Here is a 22,101-nt window from a genome sequence, read left to right as displayed (position 1 = left end):
TTATGTATCTTCAGATATTTGTTGTGGTTTCAATTTCTTGAGAGAAATGCATAAACATGTTTTGCTCTGTAAGAAATGACATTTGAGGCCACAGGGTTTAGTTGTGTCTAAACCTGTGAAGAAATTAGGGAAGTAGATAGCCTGCTTAAGAACTGATAACATCTTCGAACCTCAAACAGATTGCAGAAGTGAATTTTTGAGTGTATGATTTTGTAATTGTGTGCAGCACAAAGGGGAGATTTTTTTCTTTCTCAAGTGCAAGAAGAAGGGCTGCCACTCTTACTGTGAAATCGTTTGGCACGTCATGGAGATCCTGTTTTGTGGGAAATACGGCTATCATGACACCATCTTTAAGTATGTTTGTAGACTCACCGTGTTGTCAATAAACACCTCTCTCTTGCCTTTCAAGAAGTTAGAAAGATTTCCATAGCAACAGTACTCCACAATGACCATCAGTGGTCCTGCACACACAGAAATCGCATACACATTATAGTTGTGAAAAGTGTGAGGGTACACATAAATACAGTACTGGCTCATAGTACACATAAATATGCACGATCTTGTGCATATTTAGGAAACATACACACCTCCCGGCTTGGTGCAGGCTCCCAGGAGGTTGACTACGTTAAGATGATGTCCAATGTGATTGAGGATTTTCAGTTCAGTCATCAGAGCTTTGTGTTCGCTGGCTGTAGCTCCCTCTGGTGGACAAAAGGCAGAAAAAAGTGGCACAAATGTTTTCACACAGAATTGCAATCTTATTTTTTCAGAATAACAGGGACCCCGATCTTGTACCTTTGAGCATTTTAACAGCCACAGTCCTGCAGCTGGTGTCGTTGTCTATAGCAAACGCAGCTGCCTGCATCACCTTACCAAAGGCTCCGCGGCCCAGAGGTTTCCCTGAGAGAGGTAGAAAGAGTGAGGCTGTGATTGAGACTGACTGGGGAATGGAGGTGTGTTTTTCTGTCTTGAGCTACTTTATTAATAACTATTATTATCCATCCTGGACGTGAGATGCTGATAAGCGAAGACTTTAGACTCCATCAACAGTCCATCTAACTGAATCCCACCCAAGTGAGCTGATTAGTTCCAGTCAACAGTTTACAGTCCCTCTGCTGGAGTTGATTAGCTCACCACAGACAACACAGAGTCTGATAAATGGAATGAAAGTCACTCCCAATAATAATCTGATAAGACCTCTGAGAAAGTCCTTCTATCTGTTATGTGATCTTAAATACCTTCCCTCTCTCCCATTGTTAGCCTTACATTCCCAAGTTTCACATCAAGTCAAAGTCACTCATGTTAAAAACATCCATTTATGCATTTTTTATTTTCAAAAGGTTACCTAATTTAAGCCGCTCCCGAGGGAACTCCCATTGGTTGGGGTCGTATTGTAGTCTCTCACACTGCTCCTCTATTGGCCCCTCCCCTCTGTCTAGAATGATTGACAGGTACTCTGGTTTGGCGTTTGAGCTGTTGGGCTTTGGAGAAAGAAGAGTGTATTTGGTCATTAGAAAAACCATATCTGTACTATACTATACTAACAGCGTAGTTTCGTAGTATTTTGTAGAGAGTTGTGAGCAGGGACTGCTAATGCATTCAGGTGCTTATGGGAAACTCCAACAGTGAGATCTGAAAAAAAAATCAAACCTGAATAATTTAACAGAGGCTGAATGAAAATCCTGTGCCTCCCACCAGTCATTTAATCAGGAATTGTGAAATTATATAGTGAAAACTAAACTCTCAATCCAGTTTAAAGAAATATAAGAATACTTGTACATACACAAACCTGAACATGTTTGTTTTATTGTACCAGAAAACAACTTTATTGGGTTTCCTCTTACCTGTTTCAGTTTGCGTATGAAGAGCGTCAGCAAAAGCCAGAAGAGAGTGGCCACCACACAGGTACAGGTAAGTGTGGGAATCTCCAGAAATGAGGCTTCTGAGGCACCTGCACGCACACACACACACACACACACACACACACACACACACACACACACACACACACACACACACACACACACACACACACACACACATTAGCACTGTGTGTGTGGGGGCTGTGTTTTACTGTCATGCCATAATCTAGAAACACTGATTTATCTTCCTTAACAAATCCCAATTTAATTTATTTTTTTAATGTGCAGAAGTAGAAAGGCTCTGTGCAGTGCGGAGCCTCTCTGAGATGAAGGCTGGGCCCTTCTGGAGGAAATAAAAACGGGAGACAGCTTCCTTCCTGAGTGATCAAAACACACACACACAAACACACACAAACACACAGCCACTCCACACACACACACACACACACACACACACACACACACACACACACACACACACACACACACACACACACACACACACACACACACACACACACACACACACACACACACACACACACACACACACACACACACACACACACACACACACACACACACACACACAAACACACAGCCACTCCTCTCTCTGCAGACCCTGACTGGGAAGCGTGTCCAACACTTCTTCCAGGGAATGATGCTCAAACTGTGGGGTATAACCACACGGGGGCCTGCCTATTCTACCACCACCGGACGTATGACTTGAGTGTATGTGTGTGGATGTGTAAATGAGGAGAACTAGACAAAAGGAGTGTGTCCCACATGTTACAGTTTTTTCCGATTGCTAAACGACAGTGGGCACAACTGGAGTCACATGTGCAAAACTCAAACTACAGTCTGCACTACCAACAGTCACCTGAGCTAAACAATTCACATCACCTGCAAAACAGGCTCAGTGCAGCCGAACACTATACACAATCCTCACTGAGATAACACACACTGTCACTCAGAACACACTGAGAGTAAAAACACTAGCATCAAACACCAATACACAAATTACAAACTTTCTCATCTTTACAGTTTGAACAATTTGAGTGACTTGACATTACTCAATAGTTTATTTAAGGAAAAGATATAGATTGTATAATATACCAATTTTACGTAAGGTAAACAAGAATAATGAAAATCAGCAGTTTTCTTCAATATAGAATTTTATCTCTAGTAATTTATGGAATTACTGGGAAAAAAACTAAAGGTACATACGTAACAGTAACAAAGAATAGTGTGACTAATTCTGCCTCTCTCCAGCATCATGTGGCAAGTTTTCTTCATCACATTAGATGTCTGCATCATCTCTAAATACTAACAAATGTGGTGTTTCTATTGCTTTCACCTCCATTACTTTCTGAAAAACAGTAAGAATGCAGTTTTACTATTGTAAAGATATAGTGTTTTTCACTTTTTGTATAGCTGTGTACATAACCTCAGACATCTTACCTGGACATATTGGTATCTTTGCTCTTTTACCTGTTTCTCTCAAACGGTACAGTGTATAATTGTTTCATTCTTATTTGGTGTTTGTATACAAAAAAGGCTTTCTGAGCTTTCTCTATATAAATACCATATATGTTCACTAACTAGTCTAAAACAAGACACCTACTTAGGCTTTCAGCTAAAATTGCAATCAGCAGTGTTTGATAGGCACCAGACTGAAATCTATTCTGTTTTGAATGCGTGGTTAACAGTTTTGACAGCAGTGTGTTAGCATTTGAACAAAGTGCTGTAAATCTACAGTGTTGTGCATGTTGTGGTTAAAGTCATGGGATAAGTGTGCAGAGTTTTGAAAACTGTGTTCAAGCAATGAAAAACGAACTAGAGTTTGGTCCACATGAACTGCTGCTGTGTAGACTGTAGTTAGAGTTTTGCACATGTGACTCCAGTTGTGCCCACTGTCGTTTAGCAATCGAAAAAAACTGTAAGACGTTCTTTGATCAATGTTTACATAGGAATTGATAAGCAGACACATCATCTCCCATTAATAGAATTGAAACACCATGCCTCTGGTTATAAATACTACATCCATAAAAACAATGTGATATATTGTACTATATGTCTGTACATCCAGACTATACATTTACAGAACTGGGAACAATAGACATTCAGACATACCCATATATGGAAAAGTCCAATCTTTGAGAAGAAGTAAACACAGAGGATCAAAAAATGTAATTGAAAAGTACTAGTGGTTGACAGATACTTACGGTTTACCCATATATAGGCAGAACTCTCTGCAGATCCCCTCTCATTGGTGGCCTGGCATGTATACATCCCCTGATCCTCAACTGTGATTCGATCAATATGGAGGGTCCCAGCTGCAGTTGATATCACAATACCTAAAGATGGTGGCACAAACTCTTAGTCACTAGAATACAGCTACAGTTTGCATGTGTGGTATTTCTTTTTACCTGATCCCTGAGACAGAGCACGTTCATCCTTGTACCACGTGATGATTGGGGTTGGGACTCCTTCAGAGGGACAGCTAAGGATTACTGAGCTGCTGAGGTTGACAGTACAATCTGTCAGATTATTAAGCAGCACTGGAGGCTCCAAAACTGAAAGGAGAAACACATGAACTATGAATGAATACTATGCATTCATAGTATGTGTGCAGAAATATGAGTGTTTGAGCAACATTTGGCAAATTACCAGTGGTTTAATGTACATTAACCCAAGTACTGCACTTAAGTACAATTATAAGGTACTTGTACTTTATTTACAGTATTTCCATTTCATGCCACTTCATACTTCAAATCTACTACATTTCAGGGGGATATTGTCATTTTTACTCCACTATAGAACAGAATACGAAGTAGTCAAAACTATTTCCACTTTGACCAACTAAAATGCGTAATATACATTAATGTAAAGATCTTTATCAGGGGGTCCTCATAGTTACTGCAGGGGGTTCCAAGTTACTGTTTATTCAATTTTTTTCAAAATGTAATGTCTGAAAATATACATAAACATGAATCCAACATATTATTAGCAAAGATAAATTGGCCTAATGTGATTTGTTTTACACAACATTGATGATAGGCTTATTGTCCTTTTTGTAGGTAAGGTAACCACTAAGGTAGCCATGGATTCACTTTGCTACATGTATGTTTAACATTAAAACATGATGTATAAATATATTAGTATGTCAATAATTATTATTTTAATAGCTTAGTATTGTATGCACCATAAAAAGGTATGTGTAAAGGCTTTACACCGCCCAACACGTTATTGTAGGCCCAGTTTAAAACAAACAACATTTCATACAATATATAATGGGGGCGTCCCTGCTCCATCTCTCCTTGACCCCTGCATTAATGCAAAATAGTAATATTATTCTGCATAATGAATACTTTACTTTTGATATTTTAAACCTGCAATACTTAAAAACGTAGTTGTAGTTAGACTGAAACAGATTTTCAATGAAGTGAAAGCAGTGCTATTTTTTCCCACTGTTTTCTGGACCAGTGCCACTTTTGGACAATAATCGTGCACTGGTAGTGACACATTTTTCCAGAAGAGTGGCCTTGGCTTCAACCTGTGAGTCAGCTGACGTTTGGGTTCTCTTGGGCCACTTACATACCCTGAAATACCCTGCAATACAAACCCATATCTAAAAAACAACAACAATGTAGTATTTCATCATGTGGTCAGTTATTGGCAAATGAGTGCACACAATGAGTTAAATGCAGTTTCCTTCTCATGCGCCATAATTACACTACATTACTCGTGCACTATAATTAGATCAGATCACCCCTGAGTCTCTTTATTCCCATGCTTTATTTTTTCTACATTCTCCCTCTTTACTCTCGTTTTAACTCCCCAACTTCTCTTTTTCTGGTCACCCTGTCTCTCTAGTAGTTCCTTTGTGGGGGTCCCAGGGGAGGAAGTTGACGTGTTGAGCCCTGATTGTGTAACAGCAGTAAAAGACTTGAAGAAAAGTCACTTAACCAAGGCGACTGATTGTTGTTTCCCCTATCTTCCTCCTGGTCAACAATTGATAATTGTCCGCGGGGCTGGGGCCTGACAGTGTCTGATTGGCTGATTGTTACTCCGGCCCTATGTGGGGGCCTGTAAATGTGGCATTGTGGAAAGTGCCATTGTGTGCTCTTCCTCCAGACAAGAGCTCATTCCCACGTGAAAGAGGTGCTGAGCTGGAGCGCAAGAGCAAAGGCAGGGTGGGGCCCCAGGAAGTCAAGGGGGCCCAATTCCCAAGCAACAAAACTCTGTGAGAGAGTGTGGGTGTTTGTTTGTTTGTTTGTTTGTATGTATGTATGTATGTGTGTGCAACATATGTTTACAGAAAACATGGGGAGATAGCAGTTCATTTTCACATTCACAACATAACACTGGATCGAACATATTTCAAAAAATGCAAGTAAAAACGGTTTTGTATGGCAGGGCACATTTAAGAAATGTAATTAGGAATATTTATTTTTTGCACAATCTAAAAAAAAAATAAGATAAAAGCAATCATTGTGTGCAGACAACAAGCTAAAAACACAATCCAAAAATGCTTGATATAAATGAGATAATTACTTGATCTATTATTGTTTACAAAAGTAACAAAGAATGATTAATTTATTTTAAAGTAAGCGTATCCAAAAATGCACGGTATTGACTATAGGCTTATAGATGGACGATGAAGATGAGATCATAATGCTGCGACTACTCACTTGTGACCGCCACCTGTGTGTCCAGGTGGGCCTCCTGTCCGATGATCAGGTGGTGGGCAGAGCATCTGTAGGCACCAGAGTCTCTGGCTGTTAGGTTGCTTAGCAACAGGACCAGAGAATTGGAAAACTCCCCCAATGTGAGCTGCTGACTACTCAGGACAGGGCTGTGGGATTGGGCGCCCTCTGTGTCATTCACTCGTTGCCATGACAACGCTGTGTACAGGTACTTATTGGCTACACAGGTGAGATGGAGTTCTCCACCCTCTCTAGGCTCCTCCCTCTGGCTAACACTGAAGCCTCCTGGGACATCTGAGGGAAGCAGAGATGAAAAGATGTTGAAGAAAGGTGAGGGAGAGGGAACGTGAACAAATATAAACCTTCACTGATCTCCTGTATGATGAATAAGCCCTCTCCGTTTCTCGACAAGTGTATGTGGATCCTGTCTGGTGCATGAAACCAGGAGGCTGATTCAACGGATCCTCCATTTTTGTAACCTTTGACGACAATGTTGAATGGCTATTGTGGGTAAAAGCAGCTAGTGGAATACAGTGAAAAAGCCTTTTTATTTACTTTAGCCATTTGAAACTTCCCGTGGAAACGGCTCGAGAGTTTCCTGATGGCAGATAGTGTTTATCTTTCCCGAACACCCCAAGGCCTCCCGAAATAAAGCCGACTTGCCAGTCCAAGGAAGTGCGCTGCACAGGGAAGTAGAACGATAAGAGCACCAGGTTCCTGTTTCGCTGTTGCTCACACACTAACAACTCAGCACAGCCTAATGCACAGACACACACTCATGCACACAAATAAACACAATAAAAACCCTTTACCTGTACGCCTAGTAACAAATCTAACCTCACATCACACAAACAACAGTGTATGTACCCGATGCACGTATGCTACTTTGTTGTGCCAAGGATTTTAACCTAGATTAATGTGTGTGTACTTCTACTGTAACACTTAACACATTTCCAGTATTGAAAAGATCTATTTGAGTTATTGTATCTGGTATGATATTTCACATGTTTTGATGGAAAATGCTCAAATATGCAGGGTCACTTGGGTTTTATGCCTGATTGCATTATTTCAATCTGACATAAAAATGGTTTGGGGCGATTCCTATCAATGAGTTTCCTGTTGAAAAAGATAATTTATTGCATAATTCTTTTATTTAGTAAAACTTGAAACAGGTAACATTCACCAAACAACAGAATAATTAAAATTATTTTATTATTATTTCCCATCGTCATTCATTATTTTGAATAGAATATCAGTACAAAAATGATTTGCCAATCCATCAAGTGGATCAGCTGCTATTTTGAAACTGAGGAGGGAGTAAAAGTGAGAAAAGAAAGCATATGACAGGAAGAAGACAGAAACTAGTTATTTAATATTCTGGGAAGTGAATGTTGGAGGGAAAAGATTGCAGGGAAAATAGATATAATTTCTTATTTTTTTTAAAAAGTCCCATATGTGGGCACAAAAGAAACGCCCATGGTGCATATCTGAGGAGATGTTTCCTCACCTGTGACGTAGAAGTGGAGGTCTAGCTGGTCAGTGCCTGCAGAGTTAGAAGCAGTGCAGCGATACACTCCAGACACAAAGGCCTCTGCCACAGTTAGGACCCCCACTGTCTACAGAAAACACAAACATCCGCATTATCAAACCAGCACTGAAAAACAGACAGACACACACACACACACACACACACACACACACACACACACACACACACACACACACACACACACACACACACACACACGCGAACATGCACACACGTTCGTGCACACATTTAAGGTTCAGGCCTGTTCATATTTTCTATGGGCCCACTGAGCAGACAATAGGGTTCTCAGAGCCAGACCTCCTGTCCCAGTGGGCAGCTCAACATGCAAGCTGTCAATACGTATTAATAAAAGTGTGTCTGTGAATGTGTGTGTGTGTGTGTGTGGGAGGAGTGAGCAAAGAAGGGCAGTAAGAGTAAAGATGATATTGTGAGAGAAAGACCATCATCAGGCAAAGGTCTACACCGAAATGTTGCCAGCTATTAAATTTATCTTTGCAAGTTAGGCAGTGTGCTGGAGTTTCTTTGCTACTTTTGACCTACTTGTCCCTCTCTGACGCACCTGTCTCATGTTATAGATGTGTAAAGTATTTTTCTGCTCTGATTATGGTAGTTGTGACATATGATCCACCTTCTATTCAGATTGGTGCATTTTGGGCCAATTTCCATCAAATCTGTTATTATCTGTTTACAGAGGTGTAGCACAAAATTCTGGGCCCTGTAGAAAGGCGTTTGCTATGGGCCCCTCCCCGCATCCACAGCTATTCATTCTAGCATCTTTTTTGGATACTCAGTCCCCCTTTTCCCCCTAGTCTGACGCCCCTGTCTGTTTATAATTGCAATTCAAATATTTTTCCAGGACCAACTGTAGTTATTGTACCTTTGAGCTTATCCACATCAGTGTGCTGTTTTGTGTTTTTTACTTTATTTCCAACAGTAACTACAAATCCTGTTATTAACACAACATGGCTCTCCTGTCAGTCAAAGTGTGTATTTCAGTGCTTTACCTACCTTTTTCTTCCCTTGAAGCACTTCTTGTCTGTGTGTAATACTCAGGATGTGGTTGCTTGTGAACGTGGCAGGGACCCTCTCTGTAACAGGGCTCCAAAGGGAGGAGGATGTTGGACACACACACCTTGAAGAAGGAAGAAGATAGGGATTCAGCTGTGTTGACACAAGTCATTTTATACTGCCTTCAGGTGTATGTGTGTGTGTTTTTCTCAGCTGTGCTCGGCAGGAGGAAGACCAGAACATCAGGGAAACGCCTTGATCATCGCTGCATGATGTTATTCTCATTCACATAATCATCATCACCAAACCATTTTTATCAATAGCATCACATCCTCTTACCCTGTCCTGCAGGCTGACAATAGTGGATCTTTGGAGTGCTATGTCATTCTGGATTGTTCATCCATAGAGGATGCAGAGGTGGTATTGTAATGCTGTGGATCAACTTCCTTCCGTTCTTAACAATTCATCCCACATTTCCAGTACAATAGTTCCTGTTCCTGTCCCTCTCAATGACTCTCACAAGTCTAAATCCATAGGTTACACACAAGTAGTACTGTGGGAACTAGAGCTCATGCAGACTGCTTTGTGTTTTATTTATGCACATCTCCTTATGATGAAAAACTCTGAAATCATACAGGAGCTGGGGTGGGGCCTAAACACACAATGCTTGATCAATTCTTTTCAAAGTTGAGGGAAAAGGTGTATATTTAATTTACTTTTCCATGTCTCTTAACAGTATAAGCAATGCTGAACTGTTTATCTAAATTGAATATGATGATAAATGTAATGTAATGAAAATGTAGCAAGTACCATCTACAGCAACAAGTATTTTATTTTGTATATACTTCGAATCATGCCTAATAACCTTGGTGAATATGAAGAAGTTTCTTTTTTTCTAGCAAAAGTTGGGAGGATACACATTCTTTCAGACTGTATTTTTCAGTCAGCCAAAATATATCCCCCCTCTATAATGCACAGATAACGCCCTACTATCAAGTATTTTATTTTATTTAAACTTCAAATTATGCATAATAACCTAAGTGAATATGGAGAAGTTTGTACTTAGTCCTAGCAAGAACTATAGTGTGATAAAAATACTTTCAGACTGCAGTTTCGGTCTGCCAAAATATGTATCCCCTCTCGATAAAGCACAGATGATACAGACTGAAAATGCAGTATCCATATTCACCAAAGTTGTTAGGCATAATCTGAAGTATATACAAAATAAAAAAACTTGATAGCAGGGAGACATTATAGAAAGGGGATACATTTTGTGGCAGGCCAAAAATGCTATCTATCTATCTATCTATCTATCTATCTATCTATCTATCTATCTATCTATCTGTATAATGTAGACAGATTTCATAATCAAATTCATTTATCATTATTTAGACATTACCACACAGACCATCATCCCTAAACTGTCATTTCCATTATGATCATTGATCCTCTGCCTGTTTATGGATGTGTCACACCCCCTCTCTACTTCCTATCTCTCTGTCTGTATCCTTTTCTGTTCGTTCTGAGCTCCACCCTGAGGTTGGTTTCTCTCTGCTCCCTGATTGCTCTTCCTTTTGGCATCTAGTGTGCGACTGCACAAACGACACACCCTGTGCATGACACCATGGGCCTCACACACGCGCATGCACACGCACGCACACGCACGCACGCACGCGCACACACACACACACACACACACACACACACACACACACACACACACACACACACACACACACACACACACACACACACACACACACACACACACACACACAGATTACACTAGCTAACACTCCCACACTTCCAAGGAAAAGCTTTCTCACTCAAAGTTGCACTTTCACACACAAATATGATTAGTCAGATAGATGTGTGGACATACAGTACATGTGGTTAGAAACAGATAATGAAATGCATTTATACACAGTCATACCACAACCACATTCACACAGTGTGTGCCTGTGAACAAGGTAAGCAGCAGCCGCCTGGAAATATGAATGAATTGTGTATCAGTGGGGGTCATCTCCTGCCTTTTCTTCCTGTCTTGTTTCACTACCGAAAATACACTTTTATCGCTGTCCCTGTCCGTTTCTGTCTCAATCCCAAAATAACCACACTGCAGTATAAACCAATACACAAATATAAGCAAAGTTTAATGCAAAAACAAAAACAACTGATATAACACTTCAATACAGATTCATACAAAGTTGGCAAATATTGTCATTTGTCGTATGTAAGTTAGTTGTATAAAATTATTAAATATTAGATTCATATATTACTCATAGAACATCTGTATACAAGGAATGGATCACATTGGGAGACACCCGTAGAATGGGACTCAGACTCAGACTCACACTCAGACTCAGACTCAGACTCAGACTCAGACTCAGACTCAGACTCAGACTCAGACTCAGACTCAGACTCAGACTCAGACTCAGACTCAGACTCAGACTCACACTCACACTCACACTCACACTCACACACTGTAGATATGGACTTTACTAAAACACTTATGGCACTCATACATTAGGTTTTAATTAACTTTTGAGTGTGCGGAAGCTTTTTTCCATTAATAAACTTTCAATACAAAGACAACAAGGCTGTTATACTGACATCATTTGACAAACAAGACATTTTGACATGGGATAACACTGGATGACACAGGATGACATAATATGATAGAGGTTGGTCATAGTCTCTGGTCTGTGGAGACTTCCTACATGGTAGGCGTCTGCTGACCGTCAGTCTTTAATAAGAGAACTGTAGGCATCCCATAGTGAACAACACAAAGCTTGTCCTCTCTCCTGTTTTGCCCATCCAAGGTGAGCACATTTGACCTTCTACCAGTGGCTAAGAAATCGGAAAAGAAACTCACAGCTTTTGTGGATGTCAGAATCAGATGAGGGCTTGGGACAGGCACAGTTCATGCACCCATTATAGTACCACTCTAGGACACAAAAAACAAGCAAAGCAGCTCCAGAAATGTGGCTGGTGGATGAATGGAATTGCACTTCTTCTGGCTCAAAATGTCTGTGAAATGTAAAAAGCATAAAACTACAGCATGGCTGGGTGAGAGGGGATGACTTAAATTGGGGAAATTAAGGAAATAAATAATCAGTAAAGCAGGTGTCCTTATATCCTTAGTGATGTGGCTTATTTTCCCCCTTGTTTCCTTTGTCTCCTGGTCTTTCACTGCTCAGCAGTGTTTCAAGTCACTTTCCTCACTTTCCACACCAGTTTAGCAAGCACAGAATCATCACATGGGATCACTGGTAATGTCACTGAGGGTTCTGGCTGCTGTGGAGAAGCACTGAGGAGTGTGTGGAGGTGGTGGTGGAGGGGATGGGCTCCAGGGTGGGAGGCGATGGGGAGTTGTTCTTGATGCTTGGTTGGGGTGAAGGGCAGAGCTGGTGACGGAAGGGGTTGGAGATGTATGTGTGGGGGCAGCAGAGTTGGGGGAAGGGGTGTGTGTGTGTGGGGGGGGGTTCTCAAGAATAGATCAAGCTCTTGAGGAAGCGGACTGTGCCACGTTTGAAGACGAAGGGACAATCATGCTGCTGGGAAGCGTCTCGCGTCGGAGAGGAAGCCAAACAACTAGAGGAAAAGCGCTCTGATTTTTGCACAGGAAGCCCAGTGCACCTCCTGCCCAGGCCAGATAAGAGCGCTGCAGTTCCCAGGGCCAGACCCAGGAGTGGCCCAGGGCCCAGGCGTGAGGCCCCCCATCAGCCTGGCCTAGCCTGGTCCACTGTCCCTGGGCCTCCTCCAGCGCGGCGTCAGGCTTGTGGTGCAGCCGGGCTGCAAAGAACAAGGGCCTTGTGAGGATCCAGCCAAAAACTAACTAAAGAAATACACTCAATGCGAACCAGAACAGAGCTTTACAAAGGACCGTAAATCAGCCAGTGAAGAAACAAATGTAATCTGCTGGAACATAACTGTGCAATTATACTTTAGTTCCTTAATGTTAATAAACTGCAGCTTTAGTGCTGCAGTGAAATGTTTTCTTTTATGCCAAATTGTTTGTGTAATCTATGGACTGAATACATTTCAAATTGAAATTTGATTTACAACCCAATCAGAATCAATTTTAATCGATTTATCAAGCAGTGAATCACCAAATTAATTATAAAATTGGTTTTGGGCAGTTTTTCCTCATGTGCAGATTGCATGTGACTCTCATCATGATGAAACAAGATCAACTCTGCTCTCATACATACTGTGAGTCTACACTATGAAACCATAATTAGGTACAACAGAAGCAAAATGTCATTATAGTTTTTACCTGAAAATCTAAATATATTTTCTGCAGGATAAAGAGTTTATATCACTCTACCTAGATTTAGAATAAATATCAGATACTTGAGCATCACCAGCTGGTGATAAAGAGATGTTCATGTACATTGTGTAGGATACATTTGGCAGAGACGGATGGATTAAACCACACTGGAGGCACCACGGTATGGCGCCATATGAGAGTGCCGGTGTTAAGGGTCAAGTACACTGATGATGTCAGTGTGTCTCAGAGGGAGAATAGAGTATGGGCGGCTGCTGTGGTGCTCTCAGGTAAAGCTTAACCTTTCTGACTTGGTCATAAGCAACACAATAAGTGTCTGACCTCCAAGAACAACACAATCAATGTTTCTGCCAAGTGCCTGCTTGAGTACTCGTGTGTGTTGTTGACCAAATGACTGTCCCTCGGCATCACTGGGTTGGGCCATTTCTCATGAGAACTTTATATATAGTGTGTGTGTCAGATATAAGAAAAGGCATCACAGGATGCAGTGTGCAATCACAATAATAAACAGGCCTCTTACCCTGCGTCCTGGACAGGAAATTCATTAAATCATAGCGTTTGATTTAGAAACCAACAAATCGTGACTGAGAGCACGGAACTGGCTTCTATTGAAGTGTGTTTTTTTTTCTGCCCTTTCAAGTCTAAGATACGCTGTGTACTGTCTATGAATGCACCAGGCACACACACACACACACACACACACACACACACACACACGCTACACATTTGTATACACTTAAACAAACATATGAAAATGGAAACACGGACAGTAAGAGAACAAACATATGAAAGAGTTGCACAAGCAAGCAAACATATAAACACAGACATGATGAGACACACACAAATACATGTATATATACACACACACACAAAAAAATAAACGCACACACATGTTCACACATTCGCGCACACAAAAGGCCCCCAAAGGCATCTGTTCTGGTCACAAGAAGGAAATGCTGTCTGAACCCATGCTGAAATAGACAAAACATGTCTCATTTTTAAAAATCACACACACACACAGACACACACACACACAGACACACACACACACACACCACCACACCACCACACCACCAAAGGCCGACAAACAAAGCAGGACATAATTTTTTGTGATGTTTGTAACATTATGGCATTGATATTATTTGTAGTCTTTGCAGCCAAAATATGTACAAAATATTGAAAGTTTAAATTGATATCAACTAAAAACAGCAACAATGTGCCATTTTATGAATTTAACTATTTGAAAATAATATATATATATATATATATATATATATATATATATATATATATATATATATATATATATATATATATATATATATGTGTTTTTATATATATATATATATTTTTTTTTTTGATGTTACAACATACTGAGTTTATTAAAATCAAAATATTTAAATAGTACTATTTTCTAAAGTAAGGTTTGAAGACTTTTATACTATATTGAAGCTTATTCCAGCTGGTGCAATTTTAAATGGTTTACAGCTCATTGTAGAGGCAGGATTTTAATGTGCACACTGCACTGCATTCAGTCTTCTGGGCTACTTACAGGCCTTTGGATGGGCAGGGATGCCATAGCCACTGGATGTGTGGAGGAGGGACTCCGTGGGATGTGCAATGGAGGGCTTGTCTGCTCCCCCGTGGCACCGAGCCCGGGTCCTGCAACGACACCGCTTTCTCCCCTATCTGAGGACTCACTATCAGACAAGAAGTCCAAATAAACACAAAAGTTTTAACACTGAGGGAAGTCTAAGACAAAGCTAAAGATTGTTGGTGGGTGAAAAATTTAATTTCTCACCATTGACCACAAGAGTGAGCGTGAGATTCTGGTAGAGTCCATGTTCCTGGATTCGTACCAGGACAGTGTACTTCCCAGCATCCTCCTCTGCCACATCCCGGATCACCAGGGAATTCCCATCCATGTGGTATCTGGAGCATTGCTCTGCTGCCACCATGCCATCCTTCAACCTGTCAGAAAAAAAAGACCTCTGAGCAAAGTTTCAGGGACTGTATGATTGTCAGTATAAACCAAAGTTTAATGGAGGAAAATCATTTGAAAGTCTAAAATTACAGAATGACTTCAATCATTTTAATGAGTGAATATGATGAGCAATGCTTGGTTGCTAAAACAAACATCATTCCAAGGCCTTTCAAAGGAAATTGTGTTGAGGAAATGTGTCAGAGATTAAAATAGATACAATACGCAAACTTTATTAGACATTAGGAAAGGGAGGCAAAAAAAAAAAAAAAAGACAAAAAACAAGGCGGTTAGGTGATCTCTTACCAGGTGACTTCAGGGGCAGGGAACGCTCGTAGTTTGGGAGAGATTCTGTACGATTTCTGTCCTGCCTGTACCTCCATCATAGATCCATGTCTGGACTTCAGGCGAATAAACGGACGGTCTAAAATTTAAAAATGTAAGAAAAACATGCACAAATTTGTGTAAGTGAATGGAAAAGTTTGATCATTGTTGTGACATCTAACCACCACCCTCCAGACAATCTGTTAGCGGTTGAATCACATACATGTCAGGATGTTTTAGTGGAAGACACTCACCATAAACTGTAACAGTGACTTTCTGTTGTTTGGTTTTTTCCCCGCTGGTCACGCGGCATGTGTAGAGGCCTCGGTCTGAACGCTGGAGCTTCGGGATGGTCAGAATATTGTAGAACAACATGTGCGTTCTGTGTTTCAGGAGCCTCTTGGAAGTGGAGCCTGTGTTGTTATTCTGAAGGTGCAGAGAGATGAAGAGCAGCAGAATTAACATTGAAGACTCATCTGTGTGTTCTTAAATCTATTTTGAAAATCTCTGAACCCAAGTGTTGGTAACTTTTTTAATCAACAGTGCACCTCTTGACTGAATTTTTCACAATTACGTTTCTTATTTTTTATTTGAGGTATGTAAGGACCATTTTCTGATAAATCATAGTTTGTAAAGGGTTGACAAGTTGTAATTAAATGCTTTATTAATGGTTAATAAGTGAAGTATTAATTCTCATACACCTGTAATATGGCATCAATAAAGACAATTTATATCCTCATCCAGCATAACTTAAATTGTCGTTTTATTTAACCACATCCTTGGTTTGATTCCACTTGATGCTGCATGTCATCCATTCACTCTACCCCCACTTTTCCTGTCTGTCTATACTGTCAAACTTGCAAAATATGATTAAAAAGTAAGATTATTATTATTAAAAAGTATATTATGATTAGTCAGAAACCCACAGGCCTTTATAAATGACTTACATAAAAGCCTGTTAGACAATGGGCAAGTCATTAATAAAGGGTTCTTTAATTGCAATGATCTATCAAGTTCCGAGTTGTAAATGTTAATTTCTTAATAATGGAAAAGATGCTCTGCAGCATGTAGTCAAACTGTCCGGTAATATTTTTTTAACAATCTGAAAAAAACAAAAGGGTGGCTGTACAAATGGCTTCTTGCTAATCTATAAAGCTCTAATAAATTATTTATTAAGTCATGCTAGTCATAGTCACAACTAATATACCCCTAGTCTTGCTTTGCCAGACCTTCCTCCACAGCGCTGCTGAGGAAGGTCTGGCTAGTCCACAAAGCATTCCGGGATGGGAGAGAAACATGCTCTGGTTTATTGGCATTTCTTTAAACCAATCACAATCACCATGTGTGGCGCTAAGCGCCGCTGCAAAATAGCCTCGGGAAGGAACTTGTTTTGGTGGAACATGTACATTCAAAAGTTGTTTTAGTCATGCAACAGAAAACTCCGATAGGACAGATAGTCTAGCTAGCTGTCTGGATTTACCCTGCAGAGATCTGAGGAGCAGTTAACCATAGTCCTCATAAATCCACCGGAGTTTAAAATTCCAACACAAAGAAAGCTGAAGGTAACGGACATCAGGCCGAAAAGATGGACATACAGCGGATTTTCCGGCAGCAACGGGGCAATCCCAGAAGTGGAAAGTCATGGATATAGACTAATAAACCCCTAATGCCATAGGCCTTATTAGAAAGTGGTACAGCACTGGTACTTCAATTAAGATCACATCCTTTGCAATGTAAAAATATTGTCAGCTTCTGTGAGCTTCGAAAAATTTTAGTGAAAGGATTGATAATAAATGAAGAGTGATCTTGCTTTCTTTAAATTGTGCACTTTTTGTGGATTATTTCGAATTGGTTTACTTACGCTACATTTAAATGAGTGATCTTTTACTTTTGCTCAAACAAACTTTTAAAGAAGTATTTTCTACTTTTAAATATCAATAAAATAACTAGTCTGTTTACTTGAATAGGAACTGTATGTTAATAGAATTATACACTCCTGCTCAATCTCTGCCAAAGGTAATTTGTCTCTGCATACTTTAATGCAGGTCTGACCTTTCCTGGATAGTCCCAGGTGATGTTGACTCTGGTGTTCAACTCCCCGGTGGCAGTGCAGTTCAAGACTAGCCTCTCTCCCTTTAGGGCCTGCACAGGTCCACTGCTGTTCAGATAGACCTCCATGATGTTACTCACTGTGACAAGAAAGAAAAAAGATATAGTTATGGTTAAAATGTATATATATATCTATATCTATATATATATATATATATATATATATATATATATATATATATATATATATATATATATATATATATTTATATATAGTCAGAGTGGACTAGGGTTTTTGCATAGACACCACTGAGACATACATACATGTTTATGTGGGATTTGCTTTGTATCTAAAAGGAATTCATGCACTGCTGACCTGTTCTGTGTACAAAGTATATACGTGACTTGTGTGTGATGCCGTCAGTGATTGTCTGGCAGTAGAAGAGGCCAATGTAATAGAAGGTGGGAGTTCGGATGGTGAAACCCTGCTTGCTATTCCAAATGATGTTCCTCTGGTCCGGACTCAGGCTGTGGTTAGGGTACTGTGGGAGGAGGGAGGAGAAGACAACACCCATCAAATGTCTCACTCTACCACAAGCATGACTACAAAGACACACTTAAAAACACTGTGAAATCTCACGTACTTGTACTGCGCAAGTGGAGAAATTAAGGAACAAGCTACAGAAAACCATCCCAATGATTAAACATTAAAACATTCCAAATATGGAAGGAACATGGTCACATGTGATATGCAACACTACCGGTGAAAAAACAGGAGAAAACCGCGGTCATCTGCATTATTTGCTGCCAGAGAGAAAATAAATCCCAAGATGCATTGCCTCTGCCCCAAAAGCAAAGAATACATGTCAATAAAAAATCCATTGAGTCTTTTGGGGGGCAAGTTGGAGTCAAATCTCAAGTATGATTGAAAACTCAAACAGCTACTAAATGGACCTCAAGTCTTAAATAATTTTAAACAAGTCCAAGTCAATTTTTAAGTCTTGTAAAAGCAAGTCTCAAGTGAAGGCACAAGTCTTCATAAAAAATGCAAGTCAACTGCATGTCTTTCAGGTCCCTGAATATTGAATTTAAAATGACAACGTATTTTAAGATTTCTTCACAAAGCTGTATTTTGTGTTTTTACAATACTGCGACTAAATCATTTTAATGCATAGACCATTATAAATATTCAAAGTCTGTGGCCATGCTGTTTATTTAATTTTTCACTGTTCCAGGAGCTCAAATCCAGCTCCTCTTTGCTTGGTGTGAGTTTTCGTTTTCACTTTTACTGGACTAATCCACCTCAGGTTGTATTAAGACAGTCGCAGGTCTGGTTTGGAATTAGAGCGTAAAATATGTTAAAAGAAGCCCCAGATGATGCTGCCTGTATTCTCACAGTGTTGGTTTCATAATACTTGGCTACCTTGACATGGACACTTGTGTAACCTTGTTGTTTTCTCAAAGGCAGCCTCAAGGAAATGTTTACTAGAATTTCTGTGACACAGTGGAAGCCTCCCACCCACTCTCAAGGGAACAGGTGGACCCCCCCCACACAACCACCACACACACACACACACTTCCCCCCACTCCTGCACCCCCAGTGTGAACTGGCTGATATCCCACCTCACAGAATGAGGCGATCCTCTCAGACGCCACTGAGCTCCTCCTCCTCTCTGCTTCCTGTAAAGTAGATGCTTCCCACTTCCTCCCACATTCCGTCCTCCCAAATTCACTCACCCCCGAGTCTGAGCGCCCTTAGTACCCACTCTGCCCCTCTTACCCTCATCCAGCAAACCTACATGGAGGTTATGCAAAGGTGGAGGTGGAGAAACAGGAGGAGGAGCGAATGAGTAAAAGGAGTCAGGATATGAGAAACGTGACTCCAGTCCATCTCCTCGCATCCTGTTACTACAGGATATAGACATTTAGACTGGAACCCCAGGTCGACCCCATCATCCCAGACCTCCTGGTCACTTTCACAGTGAGAGCTAGTGAGCAGAGCCTCCTGGGTATTGTTCCCGCTGAGAAGGGTCATATTAGAGATCCAGACAAAGTGCAAAATCCCTCCAGGAAAAAAACACTCCAGAGGGGAGTGTGACAGGCAGTGGATTTCTGGTTGGGCCAGCACAGAGATGAAGGAGGAGGACAGCTATTTTTAGAATAATCCAAGCATTTGTGAGGAGATGGAAGCTAGACAAAAAACATGTGTGTTTTTTTAAGGACCAGATCACAGTTAGAACAGTAGGACATGTCATGCATGGTCTGGTTTGTCCAATTTATGTGTTTGCTCTTTTTGGGTCCCAAAAACAGAGAAATTCAAGTTCTGAGATATTTCCTCCTGTTGCAGCTTTCCTCTTGTCTTTTAGCCATACTAGCACTGTGGATCTATAGATGGCGATGTTGGTCTGTAAGTCCGTCCATCACTTTGATTGAGACTGAAATATCTCAACAACCATTAAATGGATTGCCATGAAATTTAGTTCAGACCAGAATTAATCCTTCCAACTTTGATCATCCCCTGACTTTTCCTCTTGCCTAACACAAGGCTCACATTTGTAGTTTTGAGTAAAATGTTTTGACAACTATAGGATGGATTCTTATGAAATTTAGTTCAGACATTCATGTTCCACCTCAGGATGAATTGTAATAACTTTGGTAATCCTCAGACTTTTGATATAACTAATTATTAAAAGAAAGTGTGTGATGGTGAGGAGTTTGAAAGACATTTAACAGGCAGAGAGGGTTGAACAAAGTTTAGAATTGTATAATGGAAAGTGTATGACCTATGATGTAACTTTAAACCATACTAGGGGCTAAGAGTCAGCAAATGCTGCAACAAATTTGACTGTTTTAATCTGTCACTTGCAAGTCATTAAACTTTATAGAAGTGCGATACAAAATTGGTGGAGTGTCTTGTGCATCTAATACATACAAATACAGTCTAGTCCAGAGCCTTCTGTATGTTTTACAACTACTCTATTGTATTTATACTATAATAAGCTTCCAACAGTGACGCACAGGCCGTCATATTAATGATCAGCATTCGTGATTAAAGGGAATTTTCTTTACTTTGATCTATTGGGGCCAAAGTAGCTACCTCTGCTTCCTCCTTCTGACAAACCAGCTGTTTAAAGCATCAGTTGGGGGAAGTTGGCAGCCAGGATTCCTACTACAAGAGGTAGAGGATAAGATGTGGGAAGTGGTGCTGGCCAGGGGCCAAAGGGGCACTCCAGACCCCATGTCCTGTCTCCAGAGGTAGAAACAGTGCCAACAGCACGCTGTGGGTGCCGCTCCATCGGAAAAAGTCAGTAAAAAAAGGGGCATCTTTGAGCAGAAGGTTTTCTTGGAGATTTAAGCAAACAGGTGGTTTTGCTTCATTCACAGGCAAATAAAATCCATACAGCAACATACAAAAGCAGACAACAAGCACTCTAAATGCTCCCCTTTGCACTTAGTAACACTGTCGGCCCCCTCACTCAGCACTCAAGCACCAACACTCACAACCATATCCGCACACACTTTCACACATATCCGCAGACGGACACAAACAAACGGACCCACACGCCACAGAGAAATGGCTGCCAAGATAAGAACAATGTGGCGAATGATCTGGAGAGGAGGAAACAACGGGACGGTGCATTGTGTGCATATGTGAGCACTAACAAAAAAACTGGGAAGTGATAATGAGCAGAGAATGTGAGTGGTGTGATTGGGAAGAGAAAGATACACTTGCTACATGTGGCAATCATGATGCAGAGCAGATCTCTGCACCCAAATATGAATTTATAAAGACATTCAAACTGTCACTTGTCATTTCATTCATATTTCCTGCACTGACCTTGACCAGTGTGGTGGTGGCGTTAGGGTGGGTGACCCGGCAGGGGATGACCAGCGGCTGCTTCTCCTTCATGTACAACACATCTGGGCTCATACCCGGATGTTCCACAAATGGCTGCTGGCTGTCTGAAACCCAAACACTGCGGTCAGGGACACATAGGGTACGGATAATACTGTAAGCATGACTCTTTTAAATATCACATAAATTAAAGTATAGAACCATGTGTACAGTTTAAAGGGTCAGTTCACAGAAATGACAGAAAAATGTCCATTACAGAAGTTGACCTCTTAAATGTCTTGTTTTCTACAACCAAACCGAAATATATAACATTTGCAGTGATATAAAAGAGAGAACATCTTAAAATCCTAACAAGCTAGAAACAAAGAATTGTTGATATTTTTTGCTGGAAAAAGGACAGAAATTATTAATCAATTATCTAAATTAGTGAATATAAACGTTTTGTAGATGGACTTATCAATTAATTGATTCA

At 40.5% G+C, this 22,101-nt stretch overlaps 1 protein-coding gene across 3 annotated transcripts in view; it reads right to left on the bottom strand.

The window, feature by feature from the left end:
- Positions 1 to 22,101, bottom strand: part of flt1 (fms related receptor tyrosine kinase 1) — a 39,422-nt gene that overhangs the window by 10,343 nt on the left and 6,978 nt on the right. The window contains exons 4-20 of one of the 3 annotated variants that reach the window (XM_028569622.1): positions 21,612 to 21,736; positions 18,150 to 18,315; positions 17,777 to 17,913; positions 15,979 to 16,150; positions 15,707 to 15,824; positions 15,221 to 15,390; positions 14,972 to 15,119; positions 9,129 to 9,252; positions 8,079 to 8,187; positions 6,557 to 6,865; positions 4,292 to 4,438; positions 4,088 to 4,219; positions 1,845 to 1,951; positions 1,346 to 1,481; positions 796 to 900; positions 588 to 701; positions 373 to 461 (exon numbers count right to left, since the gene is read on the bottom strand). In XM_028569622.1, the coding sequence (XP_028425423.1) occupies positions 373 to 461; positions 588 to 701; positions 796 to 900; positions 1,346 to 1,481; positions 1,845 to 1,951; positions 4,088 to 4,219; positions 4,292 to 4,438; positions 6,557 to 6,865; positions 8,079 to 8,187; positions 9,129 to 9,252; positions 14,972 to 15,119; positions 15,221 to 15,390; positions 15,707 to 15,824; positions 15,979 to 16,150; positions 17,777 to 17,913; positions 18,150 to 18,315; positions 21,612 to 21,736 (2,408 nt within the window). Of the gene's footprint in view, positions 1 to 372; positions 462 to 587; positions 702 to 795; positions 901 to 1,345; positions 1,482 to 1,844; positions 1,952 to 4,087; positions 4,220 to 4,291; positions 4,439 to 6,556; positions 6,866 to 8,078; positions 8,188 to 9,128; positions 9,253 to 12,601; positions 12,924 to 14,971; positions 15,120 to 15,220; positions 15,391 to 15,706; positions 15,825 to 15,978; positions 16,151 to 17,776; positions 17,914 to 18,149; positions 18,316 to 21,611; positions 21,737 to 22,101 lie in introns of those variants that run through there. The other 2 variants (XM_028569623.1, XM_028569624.1) reach the window with 2 other exon arrangements.

The sequence above is a fragment of the Perca flavescens genome, chromosome 22, assembly GCF_004354835.1.
Source record: "Perca flavescens isolate YP-PL-M2 chromosome 22, PFLA_1.0, whole genome shotgun sequence".
Classification (NCBI taxonomy): domain Eukaryota; kingdom Metazoa; phylum Chordata; class Actinopteri; order Perciformes; family Percidae; genus Perca; species Perca flavescens.
Note: the sequence above shows the minus strand (reverse complement) of the source record. Positions and strands in the feature narration are given on the sequence as shown.